Below are 27185 nucleotides of genomic sequence, written 5' to 3'. Positions count from 1 at the left end.
AAATATATGCACTATATATTCAAACTTCACATGTTGAACTTGGCTCAAAAGACTAACCAACATGTAGAAAGGTAACACTTAGGGATGTTCAGACCAATTATCTTAAAGAAAAACAATGATAGCAAGAGTACTATGCATTTTTCGAATGGTTTCTAGGCCTTTTACAGATCTGGAATTTTGAAGCCTAACAATAACCTGAGAGATTGCATTGCAATTTGTTTGTTGATCCGAGCTGGGAACCTAAGCTGTAAAAACGAAGAAGTATTTACAGTAAAAGGCAGAAGTACCTATAGATTAGGTATACAGCTTATAAATTTAAGGCAACTGGTGCTAAGAATGGGATTCAAAACCAGGCTAGATGCTTAGGCTCCCTTTAGCAATTCAGGGAGCTTTGCTATTCACAGCACCATCTGGTGAATGGAAAGTGATGTTAAGATACCAAAGGAAGTTTGGGAAGCCACCTTGGAGGTGGCTATGCCTCTCAGTTCAAAGAGCTGAGTGCTGTGGAAAGTCACCTAGGAGAACAGAGAAGTAGATATGTTCAATGTGGTCTTCACCTTCTATTCAGATGGTGAAAATTAAAACTTCTATTACCATGGAAGGACCAAACCATTGAAAGGAGGAAAGTGTTTCCAATGAAGCTGTGCCACTGAGCAGAATGGAAGGAAAGATTCACATGATTACTAAGAGAGTAAAGAGCCTGACACTGTAGCTGGAACACTAGCTGGACTAGAGGATGCTGAAACATTGGTCTTCCTATCCGTCCTATGATAGACAGTTGCTAGAGAAAAATAAAAGGACTGAAATAGTTTACAGCACTGGAATAGAGGGCCAGGACTCCTGAGGAAATTCCCTGGCCAATACAGATCACATAGTGATCTGACAACAGTGGGTTGGGAGGGGTTTTTGCATGTGTTTGTGTTCTGCTTTGTATATGCGCTCGTATTTTCTGAATCTGGCCCTTAGCAATTTGTTGATTCCACAAAGCAATTTAATGGCAAAACTAATACATGTTTCTATTCCATGAGCAGAAACTGTAACTTCTGCACTCTTGGAAGGAATTTTAAAAGCCTGAGGGAGATTCAGCAATTTGTGTGATGTTCAAAGGTGCAAATGCCAGAGAATCTAGTTACCTCTCCTAGTGGAGAAAGGATTTTGACAGTGGAAAAAGAGTTGTTTTTTTCTGTTGTTGGCCACAATGGATTGCACATCCCAATGTAAGGTGGGGAAACCTTGTAAGTACCTGGGAAAAAGCTCTTCTTCTATGTGTATTCTAGGTGTAGGTTTGGCTCAGCTCTGCTGGGGATTGTTTGCCACACACTGCTTGCATCTTATTATATTAATAAATCATATATGTGCATCATGGGAGAAATTTGGATCATAGTGGAGATTGGCAAGCATCCCACTGACTAAACAGCAGACATAGTTGAACCCAGTTGAGACTAAGGACACTAATGGATTCCTGTAGGATATTTCTCAGCAAAAATGGCCTGCCCTGCTGCTGGCAAGCTTTTGAAACAAAGCAACCATTAGCTGTCCCATGAACTCTTTAAGTCCTTCAGGTAATGCATTTCACTTGAAATAGAAATAAACTGCTACTTTTATTTTTCAGACAAAGCTAAAATGATACTTCTAGAAAAGTGAGAATAAATGTTCTTTTTTAAAGCAAAGAGCAAAACCAACCAGTCAGTTTTCTGAATGCAATCTGTGTGATTAATATGTCTCGAAATACAGACATTTCTATAAAATATTAATCACTTCACTTCTGGACTGTATTAAATTACATTTAGCAATTCTGAAATTCCTTCCATAGACTTTATGAGCAAATAATATTTATTAAAATTCTTCATTCTGTAAAGCACTTCCTGCATAATTTTACTCTTTTTGTTAAAAAATCTGATTTGTTTGCCAGGTAAAATAGAAGTTCAAGGAGCATCCTAGGAGAAGAGATCACTTTTGTGAGCAGGAATTCAAGGAACGTACTTACTTTTCCTTATAGCTATAGTGCACAAAATTTCAGACATGTGACTGTTGAAGAGTAACTGATTTTTTAAAAACATTTTGCTTTTTTAAGGATATTAATCATCGTAGCTTCTCTAATTTAAATTATTTACATAGGAAACTCTATATTAAAGTTATGAATACAGTTTAAACACTTGATGTATCCCATAGCACCCAGAATGATTGAAGTGCATTTCATTTTCTGTTTTACTAAAAGGAAAAATTCCCTTAATTGCAAAAGTAATGTGGTGCCATATTAGATGTTTGATGTAATAAGGAGTATAGTTCACAAATACATCCATCACTTGACATGATTGTTTTCCTTTCAGTCCTATTAAGATGAAACTCGGTAAAGAAGGATTTGATTATATGAAAACAAAATGGATATAATGATACCTAATGTTTAGTAAATGCCATATTTTCTCTTATTCCTGTGTTCAGAGATAGAGAGGAGTGCCACACCTCTTTCATGTGCACAACAGAGTCACTGTCAGACAAGGAAGAAGTTGGCAGGTTCATGAATACACTAAAGGAGGAGAGCAGCTGTTCAGCAACAAAACCTTCCTAGCAGAGCCTTTCAGCCAGTTGCTGGACCATTTGATGTGGTGCTTGTGAGAGTGGGTGCACGCACATGCAACTGGAAAGGCAGGAACACAGGAAAAAAGGCTTACACTGGAAGCACAGATTGTCATGTTAGCTAGGTAAATATGTAACTTTTGTAAGTGATAAGTATTTTAGGATTTTACATATGAAAGAACCCCTTTCATGCTTTTCAGACACCAGATGAGAAAAATGTCCATGTTGTTGTTTATTGGTTCCCATAAATGCATATGCATTTAAGTTGTTTCTACTCCGTAGAGTAGTTGTCTTGACTGCAGTGTGTAAAATCTACAGATGGAGAATGGTAAGAATAGGTCTGTTATCCTGAATTGATACCAGAAAAGGGCAAAAGGAGAGAACTATGTATCTATTCAAGGCAATTATCATCTATTATGAAGACATGGCTGTTCTGCCTTCTTCACACAGGCTAAAGAGCCACGTACACTTTTGGTGAAAAAATAGAACACATGTGCAGGAACAATAGGTTTCTAGAGGATATATTCCATAGTTGTATTTCTTCACTGTTGTCGAGCTCTAAAGCTCATTCTTCACACCAAGGATTTAAATCCAAAGGTTTTGCATTTTTTTCTTCAAAATTTGGGCAGAAATTACCTTAATAAAAGAGATGTGAACACCATAATGTCAAACATTCTATTACATGAATAAATTTTGATTTGCATTTAAATGTACTCATATGAATCCATTAACTCATCTTACAATGACAACAAAAGATCTTTTTCCTGTTTATTGTAGGTGGATAATAACTCGGGCTTTTATTTGGCAACACCTTTTAAGACATGTTTGCTCGACTGACTATTTTTATGCATATGTGTTTTAATGTAGGATGTAAAGTATTTGTCATAGGCATATAGAACCCATTTCAGAGAGACAGCTTAGAATCCAAGTTTCAGAAGTAAATATTTACTATTTCATTAACTTACTATGAGCTCAGTCTGAACTCTCCTAATGTGCCTCACCTGACTGAATACTGGATTCATAACACTGGGCAAAAGAATATAGCTCTGTATTGAAGGCAATTAGCACCTATTAGGAAAATAATGGCTGTTCTGTGTTCTTCACAATGAAAAAAAATGGAAGAGCCACATAAAATCTTGGTGAAAAAACTCAAACACATATGCACAAACAGTAATTTCCAGAAGAGGAATTTGTTTGCCTTTGCCCAGGATTCTGTCTCTCCAGCCTTTGAGGCAAGACTCAGCTGCTCTTTCCAGCATACTTTTTTCCTAGCTCTCCCTTTACATGTAGAAAGACACAAGCACATACAGTCCTATAATAGTAATTTGTCTTGGAACTATTGCAAGCTTGGTAGTTGGTGAATATTCCTTCTGTGCATTAGATTAGCTATTTAAGAGAACTTCTATATAAGTAAATAATTAATTATTTATAAATAAATAATTATAAATAATAAATAATTAAAATTATAAATAATTATAATTTCTATATAAGTAAAATACCTTTACAAGGATAGTTGCAATAGTAGAAATCAGTATGATCAATGGTGTTCAGTTCAATATGTTCAGTATGATCAATGGTGTGATCACTTTGTAATTGTAATCTGTTCCTAAAATTAATGTCTTCCCTGCTCCTTCCCTTGGCATTTGTTGCCTTTAAATCTCCTCTAATGTTTGCAACTTGGAGGAATCTTCTCTTCTTGTGATATTAAAAAACTAAAGTCTCTGACAACATTTTATTAGGGAAGGAAAGGTACTTGCCCTATAAAAAAGACTGCTTTAAAACACAATGCTTAGTACTGTTTCTTTAGAGATGTTTTAGCATATTTTTCTCATAACATCTAAACTGTTACTATCTGATAGTACAATAACTTGGTTATTGAAATCACCTTGTTATGTTCAGAATTTGACCAGAAATATTGTAGTCAAAAGAAGCAATGTATTATTCATGCTTAGTTAGGTCAGCTGAACACATTTCAGCCTCACCGTGTTTGCAATCATCTTGACTAGTGTCATAATATTTTCCATCACCTCTCCTGAGGCACATTTAGCACCTTTTTTTTCCCCCCTTTTTAGAAAAAGAAATTCTCAATTATAGCTGTAAAGCAAACAGGCAACTGAAATCCACCCATTTCCTAAAGCTCTATTATCCCTGAGGCATCTGAAACAAAAACATATCAATACTAATTACTTAGCAGAAAGCAATCAAGAAAACCTTCTCACTCTCAAATCTCTCTTCTCCCTGTACTCCTATAACCAATGTGCCTCTGAATGGGAAAGCCTGAGCTGTCTGAAAGCACACAGGGAGACATGGTGATAGCAAAAGCAAGTCTTCTTTATGACCTTGACCCCATGAGTCTTTTCTGGTATCTTCTTTTCACAGCCCTCTCCTGGTTCACCTGTGATAAGTGTAATCTCTTCTCAGCAGCTCCCAGTGCTTCAACTCACTGATTTCAACAAGCAAGCAAGCCACAGAAGAGGTGGTGTTCATACAAATCTATCCTTTCCCTTCATCACACTGGTGCCTGTGCTGAAATGAGGCATCTTCAGTAAGTCCATGGGAACTGGTACCCACCCCAGAGCAGTCCCCTCTGTGGGCTGCTTAGGATGCTGGGCAGGCTGCCTGGGGGCTCCAGCAAAGGCTGCAGGGTGCTGTGGGTGCTTGCTGCTCTGCTGTGGCCAAGGCTTCCCTAAGGCTGGGCTAGAGCAGCCAGGGGCTGGGACAAGAGGGAAAAGGGGCTCATTATAAGTAAAAGAACAACTTGAAACAATCCTCTATTTCCTTCTCTATGTTCTCTATGTTGAGCTAGGCAATCACTCCTCAATATTTAGGTTTCATTAGTAAGTATATATATAAAAGTATATTTATAAGCATAGTGCACACACACACACATATATATATGTATATATATATATTTATATATGTAAGTGCTAAACCTACTCCAGAAGTTTTGGGGGCTTTTTTCCCCTCTATTTTCCTGAGCTAACGAATACATATAAGGTGTTTGACTAATCTTCTTTTCCAGTTAATTTTTAAAATAAGAATTATGGATTCCATATTTTTTCTCAGTCTCAATCTCCCTCTCATGCTCTGTTAGATCTTTCTGCATTCATTTGGGATTTTCCAGTCCATGGAAGTCATGAAGTTCATACCAGCAGAGTGGAACATAGCAAGGCTTAGAAAAAAGCAGGCCTTCATAGCTTAAATACTGAATGTGTGAATCATGTGAATGCTTGATTTTGCATAAGCCAGGTTTATTGAAATCACTGATCATGCTCTTGATATTAATTTTGAAATGGTAGATGATCCAAATTAATAAAAAATGGTGATCAATCTAGTATTTAATTTTAAAAATGAATAAAATATTTATTTAAGAAAACACAACCCCAAAACCCAAACCCCCAAATTAGAACAAAGGTGGAGAGGGAGAAAGGTAAAAAAAGGTGAGTTTTCTACCTGCTCTTTGTTTTGTCACGTGTACTGATCAGAAAACTAGTAATGCTGGTGAGCTTTCCCCTCAATGCCATGGAATTATGCAGAGATGTGGGTCTTAGTAAGTAAATGCATTTATCTAAATGATTCCTATTAGAGACCAAACAGGCTCCCCTTAATAATTTGATACAATGGTGTGAGTATTTATGCTTCTATTTTGCCCTCTCTTCCTTTATACAAATGTTTTTACATGGAGCATGATGAATTAACATGAGCACAGACAGTAGAACAATTTCAAAGTGTCTGAAGATTTTCTCCCAAAGAAGATGCTGATTCTTAAACTTTATGCAAAACAGTGCCTTTCCCTTGAAGTGAGACAGACCTGGCAGTTCTCCTGTTTAATGAGGGATATTGGGGAAGAGGTTTGAAAGCAGCTTGTAGTAAAATAATATGTGCAGATTTCATGTTTTGCAACCACCAACAGCACATTGATTTTTGGTTCAGTACACTGGTAAGATTGCTTGTTTTGCACTTCCAAGTGCTGCAATGAAAGCAGTGATGGAGGACTGAGGGCAATTAAGAAAATGCTGTACCCATGAGAAGTATGTGCATTGCTCATCTGATTTGTGGTTTGAAATCCACCAGTTCCAGAAGCAGGAGGAGATATGCATTTGCCTCCCATGCGGCTTCAGATCACCAGAATCAGAGGAAATTGATGTGCAGGCTACTAGAGATATACCAAGTGCTTACTTTATTTGTGTTTATAATCAGCCCTTGAAGTGTGAGGATATTTCTAAGGGGAAATCTGCTACAGGAAAAGGCTCAAATAACAATAGCCATTATAAATAACAAATGTTGCAAATCATTAATGACTTTCCTCTGAGTTTCTGAAGGTTTACTAAAATGTTTCTTTGAACTGCCTTTCTGTATAATTTACAAAACACTAACCTACCTAAATTATTAATAGTTTTTCATTATTATAGTTTATTTTTATGCCTTCTCTGAGTAGTGCTCCCTGTATTCTACTCAGTCATTGAAAGGGCTTTTTGAAAGATTTCTTCTGATGAATATTCACAAATATTTCTGAAAATTTTTAATAAAAATTTTTATTAACATACCTTGATAGAGTTGCTTTAATTTATCTTACTACTTCATTAGTGATATAAAATCTTTAAGTAGCCCTAGAAATCTAAATATTTTGCTCTCATAAGGGCATAAAACTACCTGTTTTCTCATGAATTTGCAATTTTCTCACCACTTTCCCTTTGAAACTTTATGAACCTTGCATGTCTTTTTAATATGCATCTGACATGATCTATGGGTATATCTCTACCCAATGGTTTACATTAAACTGCAAAGTGATAAATTTCATAGAGTCTAGGAAAACACTGTGTCACTAATCTGCTTAGAACCCTGCTTGTTGGTTCATTGGACATAATTATTGACTTTTTGTAGCTTCATGCAAAATCAAGGGGTTTAATAAGCTCTGCAATACCATAGCAAGATGCCTACTGCAGCCTGACAGAACTTTTGTATGCTTCCTGGAAGGCCACAAGCAAAGTGAATTTCTGCACAGCAGTTTCCTCTGATGATGGTGATCTGATGTGAGGAAATCTATATGAAAATCAATTTCTGGCTTCACAGTCTTCCTGTGTTATATTAATTTTTGGAGGACTATTTAGGATCAGAGGAAGACAAATTAGCTGATCTAATTCTGCCTGAAAACCTGTTTTTTTCTTTTGACAAGGAGTGCTTTTGGAGCTGGTGGTGTGTCTTACCAGGGTAACATCACAGGAAACCACTGGTGCCTATTGCCTTTTGTCTGGCTGCTGTGCATCCTTGTGAAGAGGGTCCCTCCACACTGTTTCCAACTGAGGCACTCCTCTCTGGCCTTGCACAATACAAGGGTTGAGCTTGCTGGGAAAAACTTCCTGCTATTCCCAAGCCTATTCACCTTGCTGAGCTTTTTTTTAAACTAAAATCAGGATCAAAGTAATTTCTACAATCAATTCCTACATGAGAGATCTCCTACATGATGGAGCTTTACCAAAATTATCTAATACTGTTTATGGTAATTAATACTAAGCAGAGTTTCAGAAAGATACAGATTTCCTTTAAATTTATGTTAAGCTAAGAAACCTCAAAAGTTTTTTTTGTCGTATGAATATAAGCTTTTGATTCTGGTAAAGTGAAATGGGACTTTAACACTCCAAGGTACCTATTTGCAACAACCTGCCCCCTCAAACAACTCAAAATCAGGTAATTCAAATTAAAATTAAGTTCTGGTTTTATGCTTGTTTAGCTTGCTTTTCTGTCCTTTCTTTATTTTTAAAAAACTCTTGAGCAAATGCTGTGATTACAATGTCAAATAATTTTACATTTTTTAAATGTGGACCTACCTAAGGTGAGTATTTCTACAAATATTCTCATGTAATGCAATGTCCATGCTAGGCTGTTCAGTCATATTTAACACAAAATGGTTTAGCTAGTTAGGATTTTCTCAAAAATTCAAGTTTACAGGCAATGTGTCTTTAGAAAGGATCTGACATTGTAAATCTTTTAATTTCCTAATTTTCAGATGTAAAAACCTTAAGATGTGCATACAGTATGTAAAATTGCACAGAATGAACCATATTGTTATTAAATATTATGATTACAAATATAACAGTCAAAACTTGGCCTGTGCCAAGAATGAGTTTGCTAGTAAAATATTAATTTGTTCCTTTGTATGCATACATATAATCTTTATGTAATAAATGATGCACAGAATATGACGGTCTTTAGTAATAAATGATGCACAGAATATGCATTTCCGTGTGCACAGAGATAAGGTGTATGTGTATGACGACCAGAGATGTCCTGTTCCCTGTGGTGGATAGAATAGATTAGTACCTACTCACTAGCTCTTTTATGAGTGCCATGCCTCTCCTGCCAGTGCCTGAAGAAACCCAGCTCCAGAGGCAGGAGCACAAAGCTCCTCAGCCCCATCCCTGTGGGGTTGGGGTTTGTGTACAACCCTGCGGGGCTCTGAGAGTGTTAGGGGGGATTTCACCTCCTGCAAGCCATGTGGGGACCACTCCGAGCGCCTGTGCTGCCTGGGGGGCTTAATCTCACTGCCAGGGTGTCCAGGGCCTGGTGTGCCCTTCGATGCAATGTCCTAGAGGGATTCCCAAGGTGACAGTGCCTGCTGTGCCTGTGATGGAATGTCCTAGAGGGATTCCCAAGGTGACAGTGCCTGCTGTGCCTGTGATGGAATGTCCTAGAGGGATTCCCAAGGTGTCCAGGGCCTGGTGTGCCCTGTGAAGGAATGTCCTACACATTGTCCCACAAAGGTGGGTGTCCCACAGGCAGCCCCACTGCAGTGTTCTTTCTCTTTTTAATGATTAACAAATGAAAGAAGTGCTGTGTTACACTGGCTAAACATGGGAAATGTTGTGAAAACTTATAGGCAGCAGGACAGGAGAAGAGCTGGGGGCACAGGGCTGACCAAACCAGCATTTTGGAATCCCTTAATTCCATCCCGATCAAGCGCCAATTTCCTTCCTTGGAGGCATCGCTGCTGGCTGTATGCTTAGCGTAGGCCCTAGCTTAGGCTGGCCGCCACCCGACAGTGCCGGTGGCCCGGGATCCAGCCCGTGGCCGCCTGCACACCTCGGAGCCGCTCTCACGCTGGGGCGCGGCGGCGTCCCGGCCTGCGCCGCTGCCGGAGGCGGGACTCGAACCGCGGTCCCCCTGACTCGCGGCTCCCCGCGATACCCGCGCGGCCACCAGGGCAGGAGCGGGTGCGCGCCGCGCGCGCCCCCGCACGGGCCAGGGAGGAGGGGGGAGGCGGGGCGGCGCGCGTGCGCGCGCAGCTGGGTGCCGGCCGCGCGCGCCCTCCCAGGCTTCCCAGGGAATCCAGCGACAGCAGGAAGGGGCTCCTTCCCGCGCACGCGCAGCTGGCCGGGCGGGCGCGCGCTGAGCCGCGGCGGCGGGAGGGAGGGGGGAGGGGAGGGAAGCTGCTGAGGTAAAGTTAGGGGGAGAGAGAGACTCCGTCAGCCAAGCGAGAGCCGGGGAGGCTCGGCGGCCGCCATTACTGAGCGCCGGGGAGAGAGCGGAGAGGCGGGACGGGGCTGCGGCGGCCGGGAGCGCTCGGGAGCTGCGGGCCGGAGAGCGGAGAGAGCCCCGCGGGGAGGAGAAGCCGCCGGGGGCGCCGGCGTGGAGACAGCGTCCCGGGAATGCTGCCGCTCCCGCCGCCGCCGAGGAGCCGGATCCCGACGGCGCGAGGTGAGGGGAGGAATGCGGTCCCGTGGGAGCCGGCCCGGCCTGGAGCGGGGCGGCCGGCCCGGCAGGCGGAAGGGGAGCGGGGGGAGGAGGCGGCTGCAGCCCGGCGAGCCGGCGCGGCGGCCGCTGGCTGTAACCAGTTCGGAGGGCTGGGGCCGCGTGGGGAGCGGGCAGCGGCCCCGCACCCCCCGCCCGGCCCCCTCGGCCCCGCCGCGCCGCGGAGGGCAGGCGGGAAGGGCAGGGAGCGGGGTGCCTGGTCCCAGACAGGTGATGAAGGCCTGAGCAATGGGAGGGTCTGAGCCTGCTGTACGAGGCTGCCAGCTGGTCACGGCTCTCTAGGGAGGGAGGAAGGCAGGAAGGGGAGCTTCCCTGCTCCTCTCTTCTTCCTTCCTCATTCCCTTCTTCTGCCTAGTCCTTTAGCTTCCTCCCTTCTTCCATTCCCACTGCCTTTTCCCCCTTTTCTCCTTTCCCTGTACTTATTTTCCTCTTCATTACCCCCCAATACTCATTCATGCCTTCTCTGTTCTTTTCTTCCTCTACTAAATTTGAACAGTTGTCCATTCCCCTCCTCCTTCCTTTCACCTTCAGATATTGCTCGATATTAAATTTCAGAAAACTTCACTCTCCTAATGATGTGTGTGCATTTCTGTTTTTCCACCAGGTGGATTTTAAGGCTTTGGAATAGGGTAGCCAGTTGCAGTGTTGCAGCTTTCAAGCGTTTTGAATCCCTTCAACCAGCATAACCTTTAGACTCTCTCCACCCAAGGGAATCACCAGAGACATACAGATGTAATGCCGTGGTGTTGTAGCTATAGGACATAAGGAAACACTGCTTTAATTTAAAAAAGAAGCAGGGCTATATAGTTATAAAAGGAAGACATACTTGTCACCTTCTCCCCACAATACACCCTACCGCTCTGTACCCCCCTCTTTTGCTCTTTCCAGTATCCCTTTTGATATCAGCGTGGAATATTTCCTTAATAAGTAGGAGGGGAACGATTTTAATCTAGACCAAAATAGGCCTGTGGGGGTATGTGTGTATTCTTTAGTTTAGTGTCATGCAGATAAACCGGTGGGGTTTTTTTTTTTTTTTTTTTAATAAAGATCCTTGACAGAAATTTGAAAACTCTACACTGCAGATTAAAAGCGGTAGAGAGAGAACAGCATTAGCTGGTCAATTGGCCGTCCATTTTAAACCTGTGCATTGAAGCCAATTGCAGCACTGATACTTGTATACTTACTTCCTAAAGAATGAGGAGTTAATAGGTGGCATTTTTGTCAGTTGTGCTGTCTTACCTTGTGAAGAGTCTTCCGCATGAGAGTTGTTTTCAGCAGTGACATCAGTGACCAGAGTTAACTGCCTTCTGATACTTATTTATAGTACATATCTGAAGCAAGGGCATTACAAATATTCATCCAGGTGCATTTTTGTAAGGGTTTACTTTCATTTTTTGTGCTGCTTTGAAAATTATTTTTAAGAAGTGCTAAAATTCTTAAAATTCTATTTATAGTACTCTATTAAAACTCTCTTACTAGAGCTCAAAAAGTATGATGTGAATGTAAGGGGTTATTTTAAAGTCTGTAGTACCTAAAGTATGGGAAATTGTTTAAGCATTTGTTACCTTACCACTAACTTGTTTCAGCATAAGTTGCTTATAAGTGTGGAACATACTGAGCTGAAATAGCATTTTCCCCCTGAAGTATCCCTATCTAAAGCAGCTGCCATTGTTGTAAAATTGTAAATAATTGCAACCAAATACCACTCCCTGGTATTGGACTTTACTTTAGCTAAGGTGTTGCATGTGTAACATAATCCAATTAAATACTTTAGGCTCAGACTAAATTGTTTTAAAATGCTATATTTAGCACTAACAGAACCAAATGCTCCACATGTTTTTCAAGCTATGTGCTTTCCTAAAGCTGTAGGTGTTTTTTTTCCGTTTGCAGACTTCGTAGAAAAGAAAAGCACTGATCATAATAATAAATTGTTCTGTGTAAGTTTCCCTGTTGGGACTTGTTATTTGAGTAGATTATTAAACATAATGGAATTATTTTTGCACTAAGATATGACAAGGATGCTGACGCTATCTTAAGGCTTCCAAAAGTACTTTCTTGACACGAGATAAATCCCATGTACTGGCATCCTTCAGGAATATTTCTCATAAAACTTCACAAAGCACTCCTCATCACTCCGTGTGGCAGGCTGCTCCGCGGTGTGTCCCTAGGATTCTGTGCAGGAGGCGTTCTCGGGGGGTGACCTTCTCCGGGAGAGTGGCACTCCGGGAGCCGGGCACCCATCGCGGAGTGCTGCTGGCACGGTTGCGTCGTGCGAACTGAAAGACTGAAAACAGCCCCGTTTGTGGCCATGACGTAGCCGTGCGAGCGAGCCCGCGGTGCATTCCTGCTCGGTGATAAGGCAGGAATGCTTTCCAGAGGGGCCTGCGTCCCGCGGCCGGCGAGGCGCTGCCGCCAGGGGGCTTCGGCCGCGCCGCGCCCCCCGCCCGCCCGCCCGGCTGAGGGGTCCCGCTCACCCCGGGAGCTCCGGATTAGCGCTCCCGGGGCTTTTTCCTCCCCTGGATCCGTGTTACGTCTCTCCTAATGGGCACACAAAATACTTAATCGCTCTTTAATCACTCTTTGTTTGGTTGGTTCTTTTTTTCTTTTTTACTCTGGGAATTTTTAGCCTAAAGGTCAGTGTGAGTGAGCTGAAAGAGTATTGCATTTTATAGATTATTGTTTGAACCATCTCATCACTTCCTTGTATTTACAGATTTGGTGAAATATTTAAAGAAAAACGAGTTTGTAATTCCTAGTAAGAAAATCTGAAACAATTGTGAAGTTATTTTGAATTTGCATGTCAACTGTGTTTTTCTAGTACATCTCTTGGAAAACAAAATAATTAATCTGTGGCTAGTTCTACACATTACATTTTGTGGTAAATAAGTGTTGTTTCTTTGGCTTTGAGTTAAAATTCCCACGCATTTTTGCAGTTCTGCATCAGTTGACATTCAAACATGACAGAAGAATGTTTGCATTTAAAAAAGCAAAACCAATACCTGCATGCACAATTTTTGGAAAACTATATATAGTTGCATTTTGGCATTTATTCATTTAAGATGGCTAATTTTTATGCAGAACATTATTTGCTGCTTATATATGCCATTTCCCTTTCTCATTTAGTAATTTTAAAAAGGGGTTGACCAGTGTTGCTTTACACAGGTAGAAATGACACATACAGCTTGTACAAGGTCAAACAACAAACTAAGCTTAATGGTGTTGAGTCCTGGATTCTATACTGCAGTTGCTCATGAAGCAAAATAATATGAAACGATCCAGATCTGTGGATCAGTATAATTAGTTGTAGTTGCCCATACCAGGATGTAAATTTTTCTTGGTTTTTTCTCCCAGGAAATGCATTTTAGCCCTTTTCTGTCCTTGCTTTGATCCCTCCTTTTTTGTCTGCTTCCTCTTCTTTCTTCTATTTTTGAAAGTTTTTTTTATGGATCCCCTTTGTAAAATTTCTCCATTAGTTCTTTTGTGTCTCCACAAATAAGCCTGATCAGGAGACTTGCCCTGAGAAACTTCTCTGACCACTCTGCATGTTTTTGATTGGAGCTTATCCTGTGCAAAAAGAATTAAGAATTTATTTCTTCTGTTATCTTGCACTTTCCTCCCCTGTTAAAATACAGGCTTTGAAACTATATTGAATGCTTTCAGATAGTCAAAAATCTGAAAATAAGTAACTTGAGAGGCCTGAGTTCAGAACACTGCTGTGCTGGTAATTTGAACCTTTACACTTTACCTTTTTATTGTACCTTGATTTAATGTATGTAGCTTGGTTTGGTTTTTCTCTTGTTTGAGTTTTTTTGTGGAGAGCAATAATGGTAATAGATGCCCTGGGACTGCTAGATTCCACCTAAAGAATGATATTTTGAGTTCAGAAACAATATTTAGGCTCTGATATAATTTTGTGTAATACATAGACAGTCTTCAGTGTATTATTAATAGAAGACATTTATTGAGCTTAGTAGGAACTAAGAGCTTTGAACTTCTGTTTTTAAACACAGTTTTTCTTTGCTTTATAATATGAAGTTGGCCAGTTGAGGTTTCTGTCTTTTTTTATTTTTAATACATTGATTACTTTGCTTTTGTATGGAGAGAATTATCTAGGCTACAGAACTCCTTTAGGGATCATAGTTGGCTGTCATACTAACCAAATCTGAAATGAGCAGCAGTTGGACTCATCCATTCTCATCCTGCATTTCCCTAGCACGGTTAATCAGCGTACCACTTCAACTGAATTTCTTTTCAGCCAGAGGACCTCTGTTGTCCCTTACTGTCTTGCTGTTGCTTGGTTGAGCTTAATTTCTGATAAGCAATCTGAATCATGTTTTTTCCCTGTTGGCTGATACTTGGGTAATTGTTGTATTTACCATTATTTATAAATAGGATTTCAAGTATGTTTAGTTAAGGTTCCCAGCACTTGTGAAGGCAAGAATGTTAGTGTGTTTGTAAAGCGGACAGGACACGTTGTGTTAGGACCTCAACAGCCTTAAGTGATTTCAAATTGTTGATAAGGTGACATTGATATACTTTGGTTTCATTTCTGAAACAGATTTTCACCTGAAGGGAAGATTTCTTATACTTGCTTGAGTGAAAAAGATAACTCTTGGTAAATACTGAATGAGAAATGACAATGCTACGTTAAGGTACATCAACATTTTTTTTTCCTAACTGGTTGTTGGAAGAGAAAACAGTGGAATTCTTACTCCGTTTTGGGTAGGGCTATAGTTACTGTTGTGCTGATAGATCTCAGATGTTAGGTACTCTAGTAAATGTTTTCCAATGCCAGGTTTTGGTTCTCGAAAAGCATGAAGCGAGGAATGACTTGGTATAAAAACTTGGTGTCAGTACTAACTTGAATCTGGAGCTGTAACTTTCTTGGAGTCATGATCTGTGTATTTTGAGTGCACAACACTTTCAAACTTATCCTCCAGACCATTTCAATGACACCTGATGTGTTTGAATTTACTTGATGATCTGCTGTAGAGGTTACAGTAAGTTTCTTTTGGTAAAGCAGACTAGGCTGTGATGGGCCTTTTATTCACTGTGCTTCTTTTTGCTTGGCCAGGTAATTTACAAACACAGTTGCAAGAGTATGCCGATTGAAACTAACCCCAGAAAACACTGATCCATAATCTGTTGTGTCTAGGCAACACTACAGAGCAAGTAAAAGACTTGTGGAAAACACTCTATTTTCTCTGTTGGCAGACTGCTTAAATAGTTGATGGTCATAAGCAATTCTGTGGACTCTTTCAAACAACTTTTTTGCTTCAGCCATGTTAGGCCTAAAACATTTGTAGGTTCAGAAAGCAATTTTGGAGGATATTGAGAAATACTCAAGGGTATTTATCTGTAAGTGCTTTTCTTGACTGTGGACTCATCTACAAGTTCCTGTGCAGCCACAATACTTAATACTGATAGATGATTAATTCTTCAAGTATTTATTACTTGCTAATAATATGGCATTCTATTCTAGTGTTTAGAGTTCAGCTTGGAAGACTTTAGGAAACATGTATTTGTAAATAGGGCTTTCTCTAGTGTCTTAATGTTTCTGACTGATGTTTTCGGGGCCTGTGTTTGAGCTTTCTCTTGTGGCAGTGTCCCTCAAGCCTCAGATGCATTCTTGCAAGAGGAGATGCTTTTCTCTCACTCTGTCTGCTCTTCCACATACTCTGAGTTCTTCAGAGTCCCATTGTGTTTTTCCTCATGAGCAAGTATCTGCTCTGCTCAGGTAGCTGTGGATGTAGAGGAGTGCCACAGCTTGCAGGTAAGGGCAGGGAACAGGACATACTGCCTATCTTCTCTATCAAGTGATAGAATTTAGCAGTGAGGCTCAGCCAGGCTTAATGCAGGACTGATACTGTTGAGACAGCTGCCTACTGATTTTGGTGTTCTTCGGTACTACCAGATTAGTTACTGTTGTATTGTTTATGAGTATTACCAAACCTTTTTTGTCCAAAGGAAAATTTACTAGAGAAAAGTGAATGTTATTCCCAAAGCAAAGTGAAATTATTAAGAATATAATTGTAAATGGCAAAACAAGAAATAGGTCTGTTGTTTTGATGTAGTATTTAGCACATATACAGCGTGGTGCTGCATCTTGCTTAACAATGGCACCTTTCCTTAGTTGAAAATGGCTTACATAATATTCCAGTGCAAGTGCCTAAAGTTCCTTTCCTGTTCTGCATCACAGTGTTTGGATCACCAGGCTGGCAAAGTCTGGGTTTTGTGTGGATGCAAAGGGAAGAACAGTGGAAGAGAATTGGTTTTGATTACTTTATAGTAGCATCCCTGCAGTGAGATCAGCACTTAAAAGGGTTATATTAGTAATTTGTATCCTAGTTGAGAGTTCAAAATCTTCAAATACAGTTATACTTAAAATAGCTGATTCGTCACAGTTTGTGAGTCCTTTTAATTTAGAAGTGGTGGTAAAAGGGTTTTGATGTAGACTGTACCTTTTTCCTATTAATAGAATATATATGCATAGACATAGATTTGTTTAATGTATTTTGTACTTATGACTATACCAACTTCATCTTGCAAACCTATGTTCTAAACACTTTAGAATTCCAAATTATTCTACAAGTAATTAGTGATTTTTATAGCTCATATTTTATATGTTATCTGAGAAACTACATTAATTGTTTTCATAACAGGCTTCTACAGCCTAGATATTGTTGAAGTATCAAGTTGAAATTCAAATCACGATCACTTATGAACTCTGCCCTCTCTCAAATATTAATAGGTGTGCTTACAGGATTTAAGCCCCCCAAATTTAGACAAAGACCAGCTTGAGTTTTGTTAATGGGTTTAAAATAAGGAAAACAATCCTCATGCATAGGTGAAGTATTATACCTTCTCTGATTGCTGCTTCTTTCTTCATAAACTTGAAACTTTCAATGGTTCTTATTTTTTGTTTTCAGATCCCTCAGGGAAGGACTTGCTGAAGGGCACTGTTTAAATGTGTGGCATTACTGCAGGAAGATCGCAGCAGGAGAGTCATCTTGCTTTGCACCCCTTTCCTAAGGGTAAGTTTGGGCTTTAGACCTTTATAATGTGTTTAAAAGTGGGTAAATAAATACAAACTGCTGCCTTATTTACGTTATAACTACGCTTGGAAATCTAAAAGTCTGTAGAGATAAGGTCCTACAGTGCATCTGTAGATGGTCACAGACTCTTCCTGCAGTGATGTCAGATGCTTTGTATTATTTTCAGTCCTAAGATTGAAATTAGCTGGGGAAATCAAACAACCCCTCCTTTGAATCTGTAACAAAGGTGGGGGGGAGGGTTAGATGAATCGTAGTGTTTACAATTTGTTATAATTGAATTAAGCAGATTGAACTAAGATAATGGAACGAATTTACAATGAATTTCCAGTGTGCATGCTTTAAAACAGTACAAAACGATAAAGTAAATTTACATTAGTGGTATAGTCAAATGGAAAATCTTCCATTTGGAGAACAGTTTAATGATGATTACATATTAAATGTGAAGCCATTATAATGTCAGATTTTTTACCAGTTTTATTACTTAATTAACATAGATTTTGTTCTGTGACTTGTACAATCAGTGCAAAGTAGGAACTGTATTTAAAAAAAAAACCCAAAAACAAACCCACGCTGGTTTTAAATATCTTTAGTGATTCAGCTTCTACTATGGTTAAAATATTTCATGTCAGAACTTTAATGAGAGACTGATGTGTTTGTTCTCCCTTTCTCAGTGTCTCCTTTCACCTTACTCTTTGTACTTACTTGCTTAAAAATGTATCGATTTAACAAAACATTTTGTAGATGGAGGAGGAACAACTTTTGCTACTGAGGATGTAGAGTATCTGAAAGTATCGATTGTTTCTTATAAACTAATTGCAAATTGACAGTGTCTTCCTGATGAAATGAAGTAATCATGTGGATGAAGATTTTTGTGTTCTAGTTTAGTCCACATGAAATCTGTATTGTGCTGTGGCAAACAGAAAACATTTTATAGTGGAAGTGCTGACTGAATTTCTCATTCTAGCAGTTTGAATGATGCTACTATGATAAGCTTTGCTTTAGAAAGAAAACACTGGGTTTATTTGTAGTAATATAAATACTGCTTGTAAAGGATGTTATTTTTGCTAAGTATTTTTGTTCCTGGAGCCATTTTCTGTTAGGTCCAAATTCTGTGTTTTAAGAATATAATAAACACAGTGGAAACAGTGAGAAGAAAAATTTAAAATATGACTTGTCTTTCTGAATGGGTCTTTGAGTAATCTTATTTAACTGAAAAAGAATTCTAAAATCTGGCATAAAAGTTTCAGTTTTTGCAATATAAAAGCTCTTTGAGTATGTTCACCTTCATTTTGTAATGAAGTTGATACTTTCTTCCTAAAAAAAGTACTTTCCTTTTCTGTGATTTCCATAACAAACAGCTGGTTTTATGTATGTAGTTTGTATTTTATATTTTGGTTAGTTAATTGTTGCGAAGCAGGACAAAGTATATAACATAAAATTGATGCTTGTTATACTTTCATTCTGATAAGGACTATTTATAGGTTTATTTAAGTACATTTGTGTTGTTACTTTGTAATCTACAAATGTAAAAGCAAATATGTTAGGTACAATAGTAACTGCCTTTCTTTTATAGTGCCATGTAATAGTTGTCTTTTTACCAAGAAAATGAGAAGTATTTTTATAAAAATATTTTCAGAGAGGATAGAAGAGTGTAGGTTGGAAGAGACTTCTGAATGTCATCTTGTCCAGCCTCCCTGCTCAAGCAGGCTCACCTGGGGCAGGTTGCCAAGATCTGGGTCCAGATGTCTTTTGATTACCTTTAGTGCAGGAGCCTTTACAACTTCCTTGGGCAAACTAGGCCAGTGCTCAGTCACCCTCACAATAAAAGAAAGTGTTTCCTGATGTTCATATGGCATCTTCTGTATTTTAATCTGTGCCCATTACCTCCTGTCTTGTTCCTGAGCACCAGGAAAAGAGTTTGGCTCTGCCTTCTTTTCACCTTTCCCCCAAATATTTGTACACATTGATGAGATCTTCCCTTAGTCTTCTCTTTGCCAGGTTGAACAGTCCTGGCCTTTTCTTAAATGAGAGCTGCTGTGGTGCTTTAGCCCCTTGCTGGATTCTCCGGTAGTTCGGGATCTCTCCTGTACTGTGGAACTGGACACAGTGCATCAGGTGTGGCCTTACCAGTGCTGCAAAGAGGGGAAGGTTAACCTGCCTTGACCTGCTGGCACTGCTTTGTCTAATGCTGCCCAGGGTGCTCTTAGCCTTGTTTGCCAGGTGTACCCTGCTGGGTGGTGTTTGTGTCCTCTGGGACCCCCATGTCTCCCTCTGGACAGCTGCTCTTCAGGCGGCTGCCCCCAGCATGTACTGGTACATGGCTTATTCCTCCCTGCAGGCAGGACTGTATCATTTGCTCTTCCTAATTTTTTCATCAGCAAACTTGCTGAGAATACATTCTCCCCCATCATCCAAGTTATTAATGAAGATACTGAGCAGTATTGGACCCAGTACTGGCCTGCAGAGTGCACTGCTGGTTACTGGCCCCCAAGTAGATTGCATGCTACTTGTCACCATCTCTGGGACCAGTCATATGGATATTCAGTTTTTTCCATCTTCCTCATAGTGTAATTGATTCAAAACCAGCAAATGCATTTCCATCTGCAGTATGCATGCAAGTAAAGTCTTCTATTAATAACTGAGAGTTAGTGGTAATTGTTATAATTGATGATAGCTTCAATAAAGCCACGGGAACCTTGTAGTAATTCTGTGAAACTTTGAAAGTAGATATAGTAGTTTTTGTTTCCAGTTAATAGAAGTTTGTTTTTTCATAGAGACAGAAGGAATGAAACAACAACATTGTAGTCTTAAAATCTGTTATACTTAAGTCCTACTCTTCGTATTTGTATGATTGTGTTTTTCTATAGAATTCCTGTTTGAAACATTTCCTTAAAAGCTGTTTGCTGTTGGTATACCAATCAAGTAGTCTGCTTCTGGATATAGGTAGCAGCTGGGGCATGTGGCCAACTGCCTGCTTTTACAGCTACTTGTTTTGACATTTCCTTTACTGCAACCTAAGCTCAAACCTACAAATGCACACAAAAGTAATGTTATTCTTACAGATGAGCATGATACCTAGTAAAAATTTGAGTGTGAATAGAAGTGCATGAATATTAGGTTGGGTTTAGTGGTTTGGGAGTTTGGGTGTGGGTTTTCTTTTTTTAGAAGTATGCTGCTCAGCTATCAAAAAACTGACAAACTACTACTAAACTGTGCCTGAAATCTGTTTATTTTAAATCTGTAGTATAAATAGCATTAGCATTACTGAATTATGAATTTATGATCTCATTCAAAGTAGTTGTAGAATTTTCATATGCACAAAAAATCAGGGTCATCAAGCTGCACAAGTGCTTCTTAAAATGTCTTTTCCCTCATGAATATTACAAAGAAATACCTGCAATCTTGATTTTTCTTTCTCTATTTTTTAGGAAGATGATGCTCCTTGTCCAAGTTATCTGAGGTTCTCTTAATCACAAGCTGAAGCAGGAACAACTAAAGGCGATTTCTGGAACCCTGGATATACAATTCAGATTTGTAGGAATCTTTTCCAGAATGAAAACCACATACAGTTACCTTGATAATTGCAAAAGGATGAGAGGAAAGTTATGATGGCAAAAAACAAAGAGCCACGCCCCCCATCTTATGCTGTTAGTGTTGTTGGACTGTCTGGAACTGAAAAGGATAAAGGTAATTGTGGAGTCGGAAAGTCATGTTTGTGCAATAGATTCGTTCGTTCAAAAGCAGATGAATATTATCCTGAGCATACCTCTGTGCTTAGCACAATTGACTTTGGAGGAAGAGTTGTTAACAATGATCACTTTTTGTACTGGGGTGACGTAACACAAAGTGGTGAGGATGGAATTGAGTGCAGAATTCATGTAATTGAGCAGACTGAGTTCATTGATGATCAGACTTTCTTGCCTCATCGGAGTACGAATTTACAACCGTACATAAAACGTGCAGCTGCCTCCAAACTGCAGTCCGCAGAAAAACTAATGTACATTTGCACAGATCAGCTAGGCTTGGAGCAAGACTTTGAGCAAAAACAAATGCCTGAAGGGAAATTAAACATAGATGGATTTTTATTGTGCATTGATGTAAGCCAAGGATGCAATAGGAAGTTTGATGATCAACTTAAATTTGTGAATAATCTTTATATCCAGCTCTCAAAATCTAAAAAACCCATAATAATAGCGGCAACAAAATGTGATGAATGTGTGGATCATTATCTGCGAGAGGTTCAGGCCTTTGCTTCAAATAAGAAGAACCTTGTGGTTGTGGAAACATCAGCAAGATTCAATGTCAATGTTGAAACATGTTTTACTGCACTGGTACAAATGATGGATAAAACTCGTGGTAAACCTAAAATAATCCCCTATCTGGATGCCTATAAAACTCAAAGACAGTTAGTTGTTACGGCAACAGATAAGTTTGAAAAACTTGTCCAAACTGTGAGAGACTATCATGCAACTTGGAAAACTGTTAGCAACAAACTGAAAAACCACCCTGATTATGAGGAGTACATCAATTTGGAAGGAACAAAAAAGGCCAAAAATACGTTTTCAAAACACATAGAGCAACTTAAACAGGAACATATTAGAAAGAGAAAAGAAGAATACATTAATGCATTGCCACGAGCTCTTAATACTCTTCTATCAAATCTTGATGAGATTGAACTTTTGAGCTGGTCAGAAGCCTTGAAGGTAATGGAGAAAAGGCCTGACTTCCAGTCCTGTTTTGTAGTGCTTGAAAAAACACCCTGGGATGAAACTGACCACATAGATAAAGTGAATGACAGAAGGATTCCATTTGACCTTCTCAATACCCTAGAGGCAGAAAAAGTTTATCAAAACCATGTTCAGCATCTTATATCTGAAAAAAGGAGGGTTGAAATGAAAGAGAAATTCAAAAAGACTCTTGAGAAAATCCAATTCATTTCACCTGGACAGCCATGGGAAGAAGTTATATGTTTTGTGGTGGAGGATGAAGCATTCAAATACATCACTGATGGAGATAGTAAGGAAGTGTATGCTAGGCATCAGAGGGAGATTGTTGAAAAAGCCAAAGAGGAGTTTCAGGAAATGCTTTTTGAACATTCAGAGTTATTTTACGATCTGGATCTTAATGCAACACCAAGTACAGATAAAATGAGTGAAATTCATGCAGTTCTGAGTGAAGAACCTAGATACAAAGCTTTACAGAAACTTGCACCTGATAGAGAATCTCTTCTGCTTAAACATATAGGATTTGTTTATCACCCAACTAAAGAAACCTGTCTCAGTGGCCAAAACTGCATGGACATAAAAGTAGAAGAGTTGCTTGCCAACAGTCTTCTGCAACAGGACCATGGACGCTCAAATTTATACCATGATAGTGCCAACATTGATAAAATCAATCTTTTCATTTTGGGCAAAGATGGCCTTGCACAAGAATTGGCAAATGAAATTCGGACACAATCCACTGATGATGAATATGCATTAGATGGAAAAATATATGAACTAGATCTTAGGCCAGTTGATGCCAAATCCCCATACTTGCTGACTCAGTTGTGGACCTCAGCCTTCAAACCGCATGGTTGTTTCTGCGTGTTTAACTCTATTGAATCACTGACTTTTATTGGGGAGTGCATTGCAAAAATAAGGGCTGAAGCATCTCAGATAAGGAGAGACAGGTATATGGCTAATCTTTCATTTACATTAATACTGGCTAACCAGAGGGACAGTGTTAGCAAGAATCTACCTATTCTGAGGCATCAGGGACAGCAGTTGGCTAACAAGTTACAGTGTCCTTTTGTAGATGTGCCTGCTGGTACATACCCACGCAAGTTTAATGAGGCCCAAATAAAACAAGCTCTGAGAGGAGTACTGGAAGCCGTTAAACACAATTTTGATGTTGTAAGTCCAGTTCCCACCATTAAAGATCTGTCAGAAGCTGACTTAAGGATTGTCATGTGTGCCATGTGTGGCGATCCGTTCAGTGTGGATCTTATTCTTTCACCTTTCCTCGATTCTCACTCCTGTAGTGCTGCTCAGGCTGGCCAGAATAATTCTTTAATGCTTGATAAAATAATAGGTGAAAAGAGACGTCGAATACAGATAACTATATTATCATATCATTCTTCCATTGGTGTAAGGAAAGATGAACTTGTTCATGGATATATACTGGTCTATTCTGCAAAGCGAAAGGCATCCATGGGAATGCTTCGGGCATTTCTTTCTGAAGTTCAGGATACAATTCCTGTCCAGCTGGTGGCTGTTACTGATAGCCAGGCAGACTTCTTTGAGAATGAGGCAATCAAGGAACTCATGACTGAAGGAGAGCACATAGCAACAGAAATTACTGCTAAGTTTACAGCTTTATATTCATTATCTCAATATCATCGTCAAACTGAGGTTTTCACATTGTTCTTCAGTGATGTATTAGAGAAGAAAAACATGATTGAGAGTTCCTACATGTCAGACAGCACAAGGGAATCAACACATACAAGTGAAGATGTTTTTCCAAGGTCTCCGAGAGGAGGTTCCCTTGACTATAATTACCCAGATTCAGAGGATGATGCTGAAGGACCGCCGCCTTACAGTCCAATTGGTGATGATGTAAGGTTACTTCCAGCACCTAGTGATCGTTCAAAGTACCGACTGGATTTGGAAGGAAATGAGTATCCTGTTCACAGTACACCAATCAATTGTCATGACCATGAACGCAACCATAAAGTGCCTCCTCCGATAAAACCGAAACCGCTTGTTCCAAGAACCAATGTGAAAAAACTGGACCCTAACCTCCTGAAAACAATTGAGGCAGGTATTGGCAAAAACCCCAGGAAACAGCCTTCTCGAGTGCCTGCAGCACCTCCAGAAGATACAGACCAATCTGACAACTATGCTGAGCCTATTGACACGATTTACAAACATAAAGGCTTTGCAGATGACATCTATGCGGTTCCAGAGGATAGTCAGAATCGTATTATTAAAGTTCGAAACTCAATTGTTATAAATGCCCAAGGTGAAGAAGAAAATGGGTTTTCTGATAGAGTATCCAAAAGTCATGGGGAAAGAAGACCTTCCAAATACAAGTACAAGTCAAAGACACTGTTCAGCAAAGCCAAGTCTTACTATAGGAGAACCCATTCGGATGCAAGTGATGACGAGGCTTTTACCACCTCTAAAGGTAAAAGAAAAGGAAGGCATCGTGGAAGTGAAGAAGACCCACTTCTTTCACCTGTTGAAACATGGAAGGGTGGCATAGATAATCCTGCTATTACATCGGACCAAGAATTGGATGAGAAAAAAATGAAAAAGAAACCCCACAAAGTAAAAGAAGATAAGAAGGTAAGTCAATTAATTTAAATTTTATTTACAACTTCTGGTGCATTGTAAAATGGGAAGAGACAAAATATCCAAGAGTTACACCCTCATTTGAAGCAGGTGCTTTAAAATTTTCAAACTATATTTGTTTGATTTTTTTATCTTAAGTTCCTATTAAGTTGCTTGGAACTAGCAAACATCAGTGGATGATATAGTTTGTCTATCAATATAGTCAGCTATTGAATAAATGTCAGTTATTTTCATCTCTCCTTACATGTAGAGGCTTCCTTCCATTTGAGAAAGGTGCTGTGGTTTTTTTAAGGAAAAAGCTGCTTTGTGAGTTCTTGAGTAGAACCGGTTTTTTCAGTTGTTGCAATTTTTGCTATTGGAATGGGGTTTAGGGCTGGTGAATGAAAGGAGTGATTTCTTTTTAATTCTAAAAAGCAAACCATATATAGTAGTTCTACTGACTGCTGCATTTTCCTAGTGTGGGCAAACAGGTAATCAAGTTAAAAGTTGTACTACCTTTATGGTTCTCTATAAAAACAGAATAAAGGGAACAAAACAGGGAAATAAAGGGAAAATAGTTGCAGTTTACTTGAAAAATGTTTCATCTTCATGCTTGAGTGTTACTTATTTTTTGACTGGCTTTGTGGTGTGGATTCTAGATATACATTCTTTATAGTTTAGATTTTCATTTTAGGCCAGCAGTGATTGTGTTAGGTATAGTTTTGACATGAAATCTGGAGTGTTCCTGATCAGTTAGATATTTTCTTTCTTGTCTCAAAATAATCTGACCTTTGTAATATTATCTTTTGTAGCATTTTTAAAATGTCACTGTTTTAGCTTAAATCTGATGGTACTTGAATAGCAGAAATAAGTTTTGTTAAAGTAGAGCATAGTTAAATTTAACTAATAGATGAAATTCTTGCTGGTATGCAGCTGTGATTTGAATTACACATGACTTATTTAAAGGCCACTAAATTTTCTCAAGGCTTACTCATATGCATGGATAATGATGTCTTATGGGTATAAAATCATATGGTTAAAAATACTTTGAAGTTATTCTTTTGGAGAAACTTAGAATTTTAAAAAAAGTATAATTTATATACTTTTCATAGAATCATTGATAATATCCAGAGTTGAAAGGAACCCATAAAGGTCATTGAGTCCAGCTTCTGGACTCCTTTTGTTTTAAATAATCTTTCTACATAGAAATCAAAATGCAGTTGCATAATCTTCCTACTGTCACAGCTGTGTTGAGTTGAAAGCAACTTACTCTGAGTTGAATATATTTGTGTTAAACTGAGTAGATTACTATAGTGGGGGTCTTCCTAAAATTGTCACAAAATCCCCCAATTGCTCTAACAAAGCTTCTACTTCTGGTTTTGGCCTGTTGAGAAGAAGCCTAAGTTGGGAGTTTCAGGCTGTTTTAATTCTTGCAGTGGATAAGTTTCTTGAAGAGTAGTTTCTTTGGGTTGGTTGGTGATTTGTTGGTTATGGGAGTGTTTTTTTCTGAGGGAGGGTGCTGTATTTTACTCACAAGTAGCAAAGCTGCTATTATTAAACGAGTAAAAGCTTTTAATAATTGTGGACATTATTGTAATTGAGAAAGCAAATTTGTCTTGATAGCTCAAATGTTTGCAAGTTTTCAAAGTATCTTGAGTGCTCAGTGCTTTTGATAAGTAGTGACTTCTCTGTGTGTTGACTTGAATGAAGTTGATGTTAGAGTAGTTCCAGTTCAAGTGAGTCATTCTAGTTCATTATCTGTTTCTTTGGGTTTTTTAGCAGTTAATTTTATTTCAGAAGAGATGCAGATTTCTAGTTTTGGAACTTCTTCTGCATGTTTTCCTGTGTTGTTTTGGATGAGTGACTAGTAGTCTTTTAATACAGAAACACAAAAATTATTCAAATTATGTTGTCCTTGTCAAGTGTTATTTGGTCCTTGCAAAAGATGTTAGTGCACCACTATTTACAGACTGCTTGATGGGTTTTCTTGAGAACTGTGACCCTTTGAATGTGAAAGAGGTAAATAGAGCTTGTGTATTTCTTTCTGGCTATTTCTTAAATCTCTTACTGATACTTTTTCTGAATTTTTCAGCTCTATGTGGGGGGAAAATAGGGTACATGTGTAACTATTCTTGCTTTAATTATAGTGATTCTGAAGTACAGAAATCTTATGAACAAAATGAATTTGTTTCGAAAAACTTGAATTTTAAAGTCTGAACTCCTAATTTTCTTTTTCCAAGATTATTAAATTTTTTTTAAGCCCAAGTAGGATGTAACGTTCTTGATACTCTTGCATTTTTGTTGATTTGAGATGTGGTGTTTCTGGGTGGGTTTCTTGTAGGGTGTCTCAGGAGAGACATGACTGTTCTGAAGGATGCTCATTCTGTCCTGATCCTTTCACGTCCAGTGTCCCTACTCAGGATAAAATCACATTTAAAAAAAAAGGCACTAGGACAGACATAAGGGAGGCAGAGAATGGATGTAAAGTGAT

At 39.1% G+C, this 27185-nt stretch overlaps 1 protein-coding gene across 1 annotated transcript in view; it reads left to right on the top strand.

Annotated features, from left to right (window-relative positions):
* Positions 1–10005: 10005 nt before the first annotated feature.
* The window catches only part of ARHGAP5 (Rho GTPase activating protein 5), a 47143-nt gene continuing 29963 nt past the window's right edge, over positions 10006–27185 (top strand). The window contains exons 1-3 of the mRNA XM_071426927.1: positions 10006–10272; positions 17256–17360; positions 20810–24709. Coding sequence (XP_071283028.1) covers positions 20987–24709 — 3723 coding nt within the window. The 5' untranslated portion in view covers positions 10006–10272; positions 17256–17360; positions 20810–20986. The remainder of the gene's footprint in view (positions 10273–17255; positions 17361–20809; positions 24710–27185) is intronic.

This window comes from Agelaius tricolor, unplaced genomic scaffold (assembly GCF_023055355.1).
Source record: "Agelaius tricolor isolate 1412-34295 unplaced genomic scaffold, bAgeTri1.0.p SCAF_5, whole genome shotgun sequence".
Taxonomy (NCBI): Eukaryota; Metazoa; Chordata; class Aves; order Passeriformes; family Icteridae; genus Agelaius; species Agelaius tricolor.
Note: the sequence above shows the minus strand (reverse complement) of the source record. Positions and strands in the feature narration are given on the sequence as shown.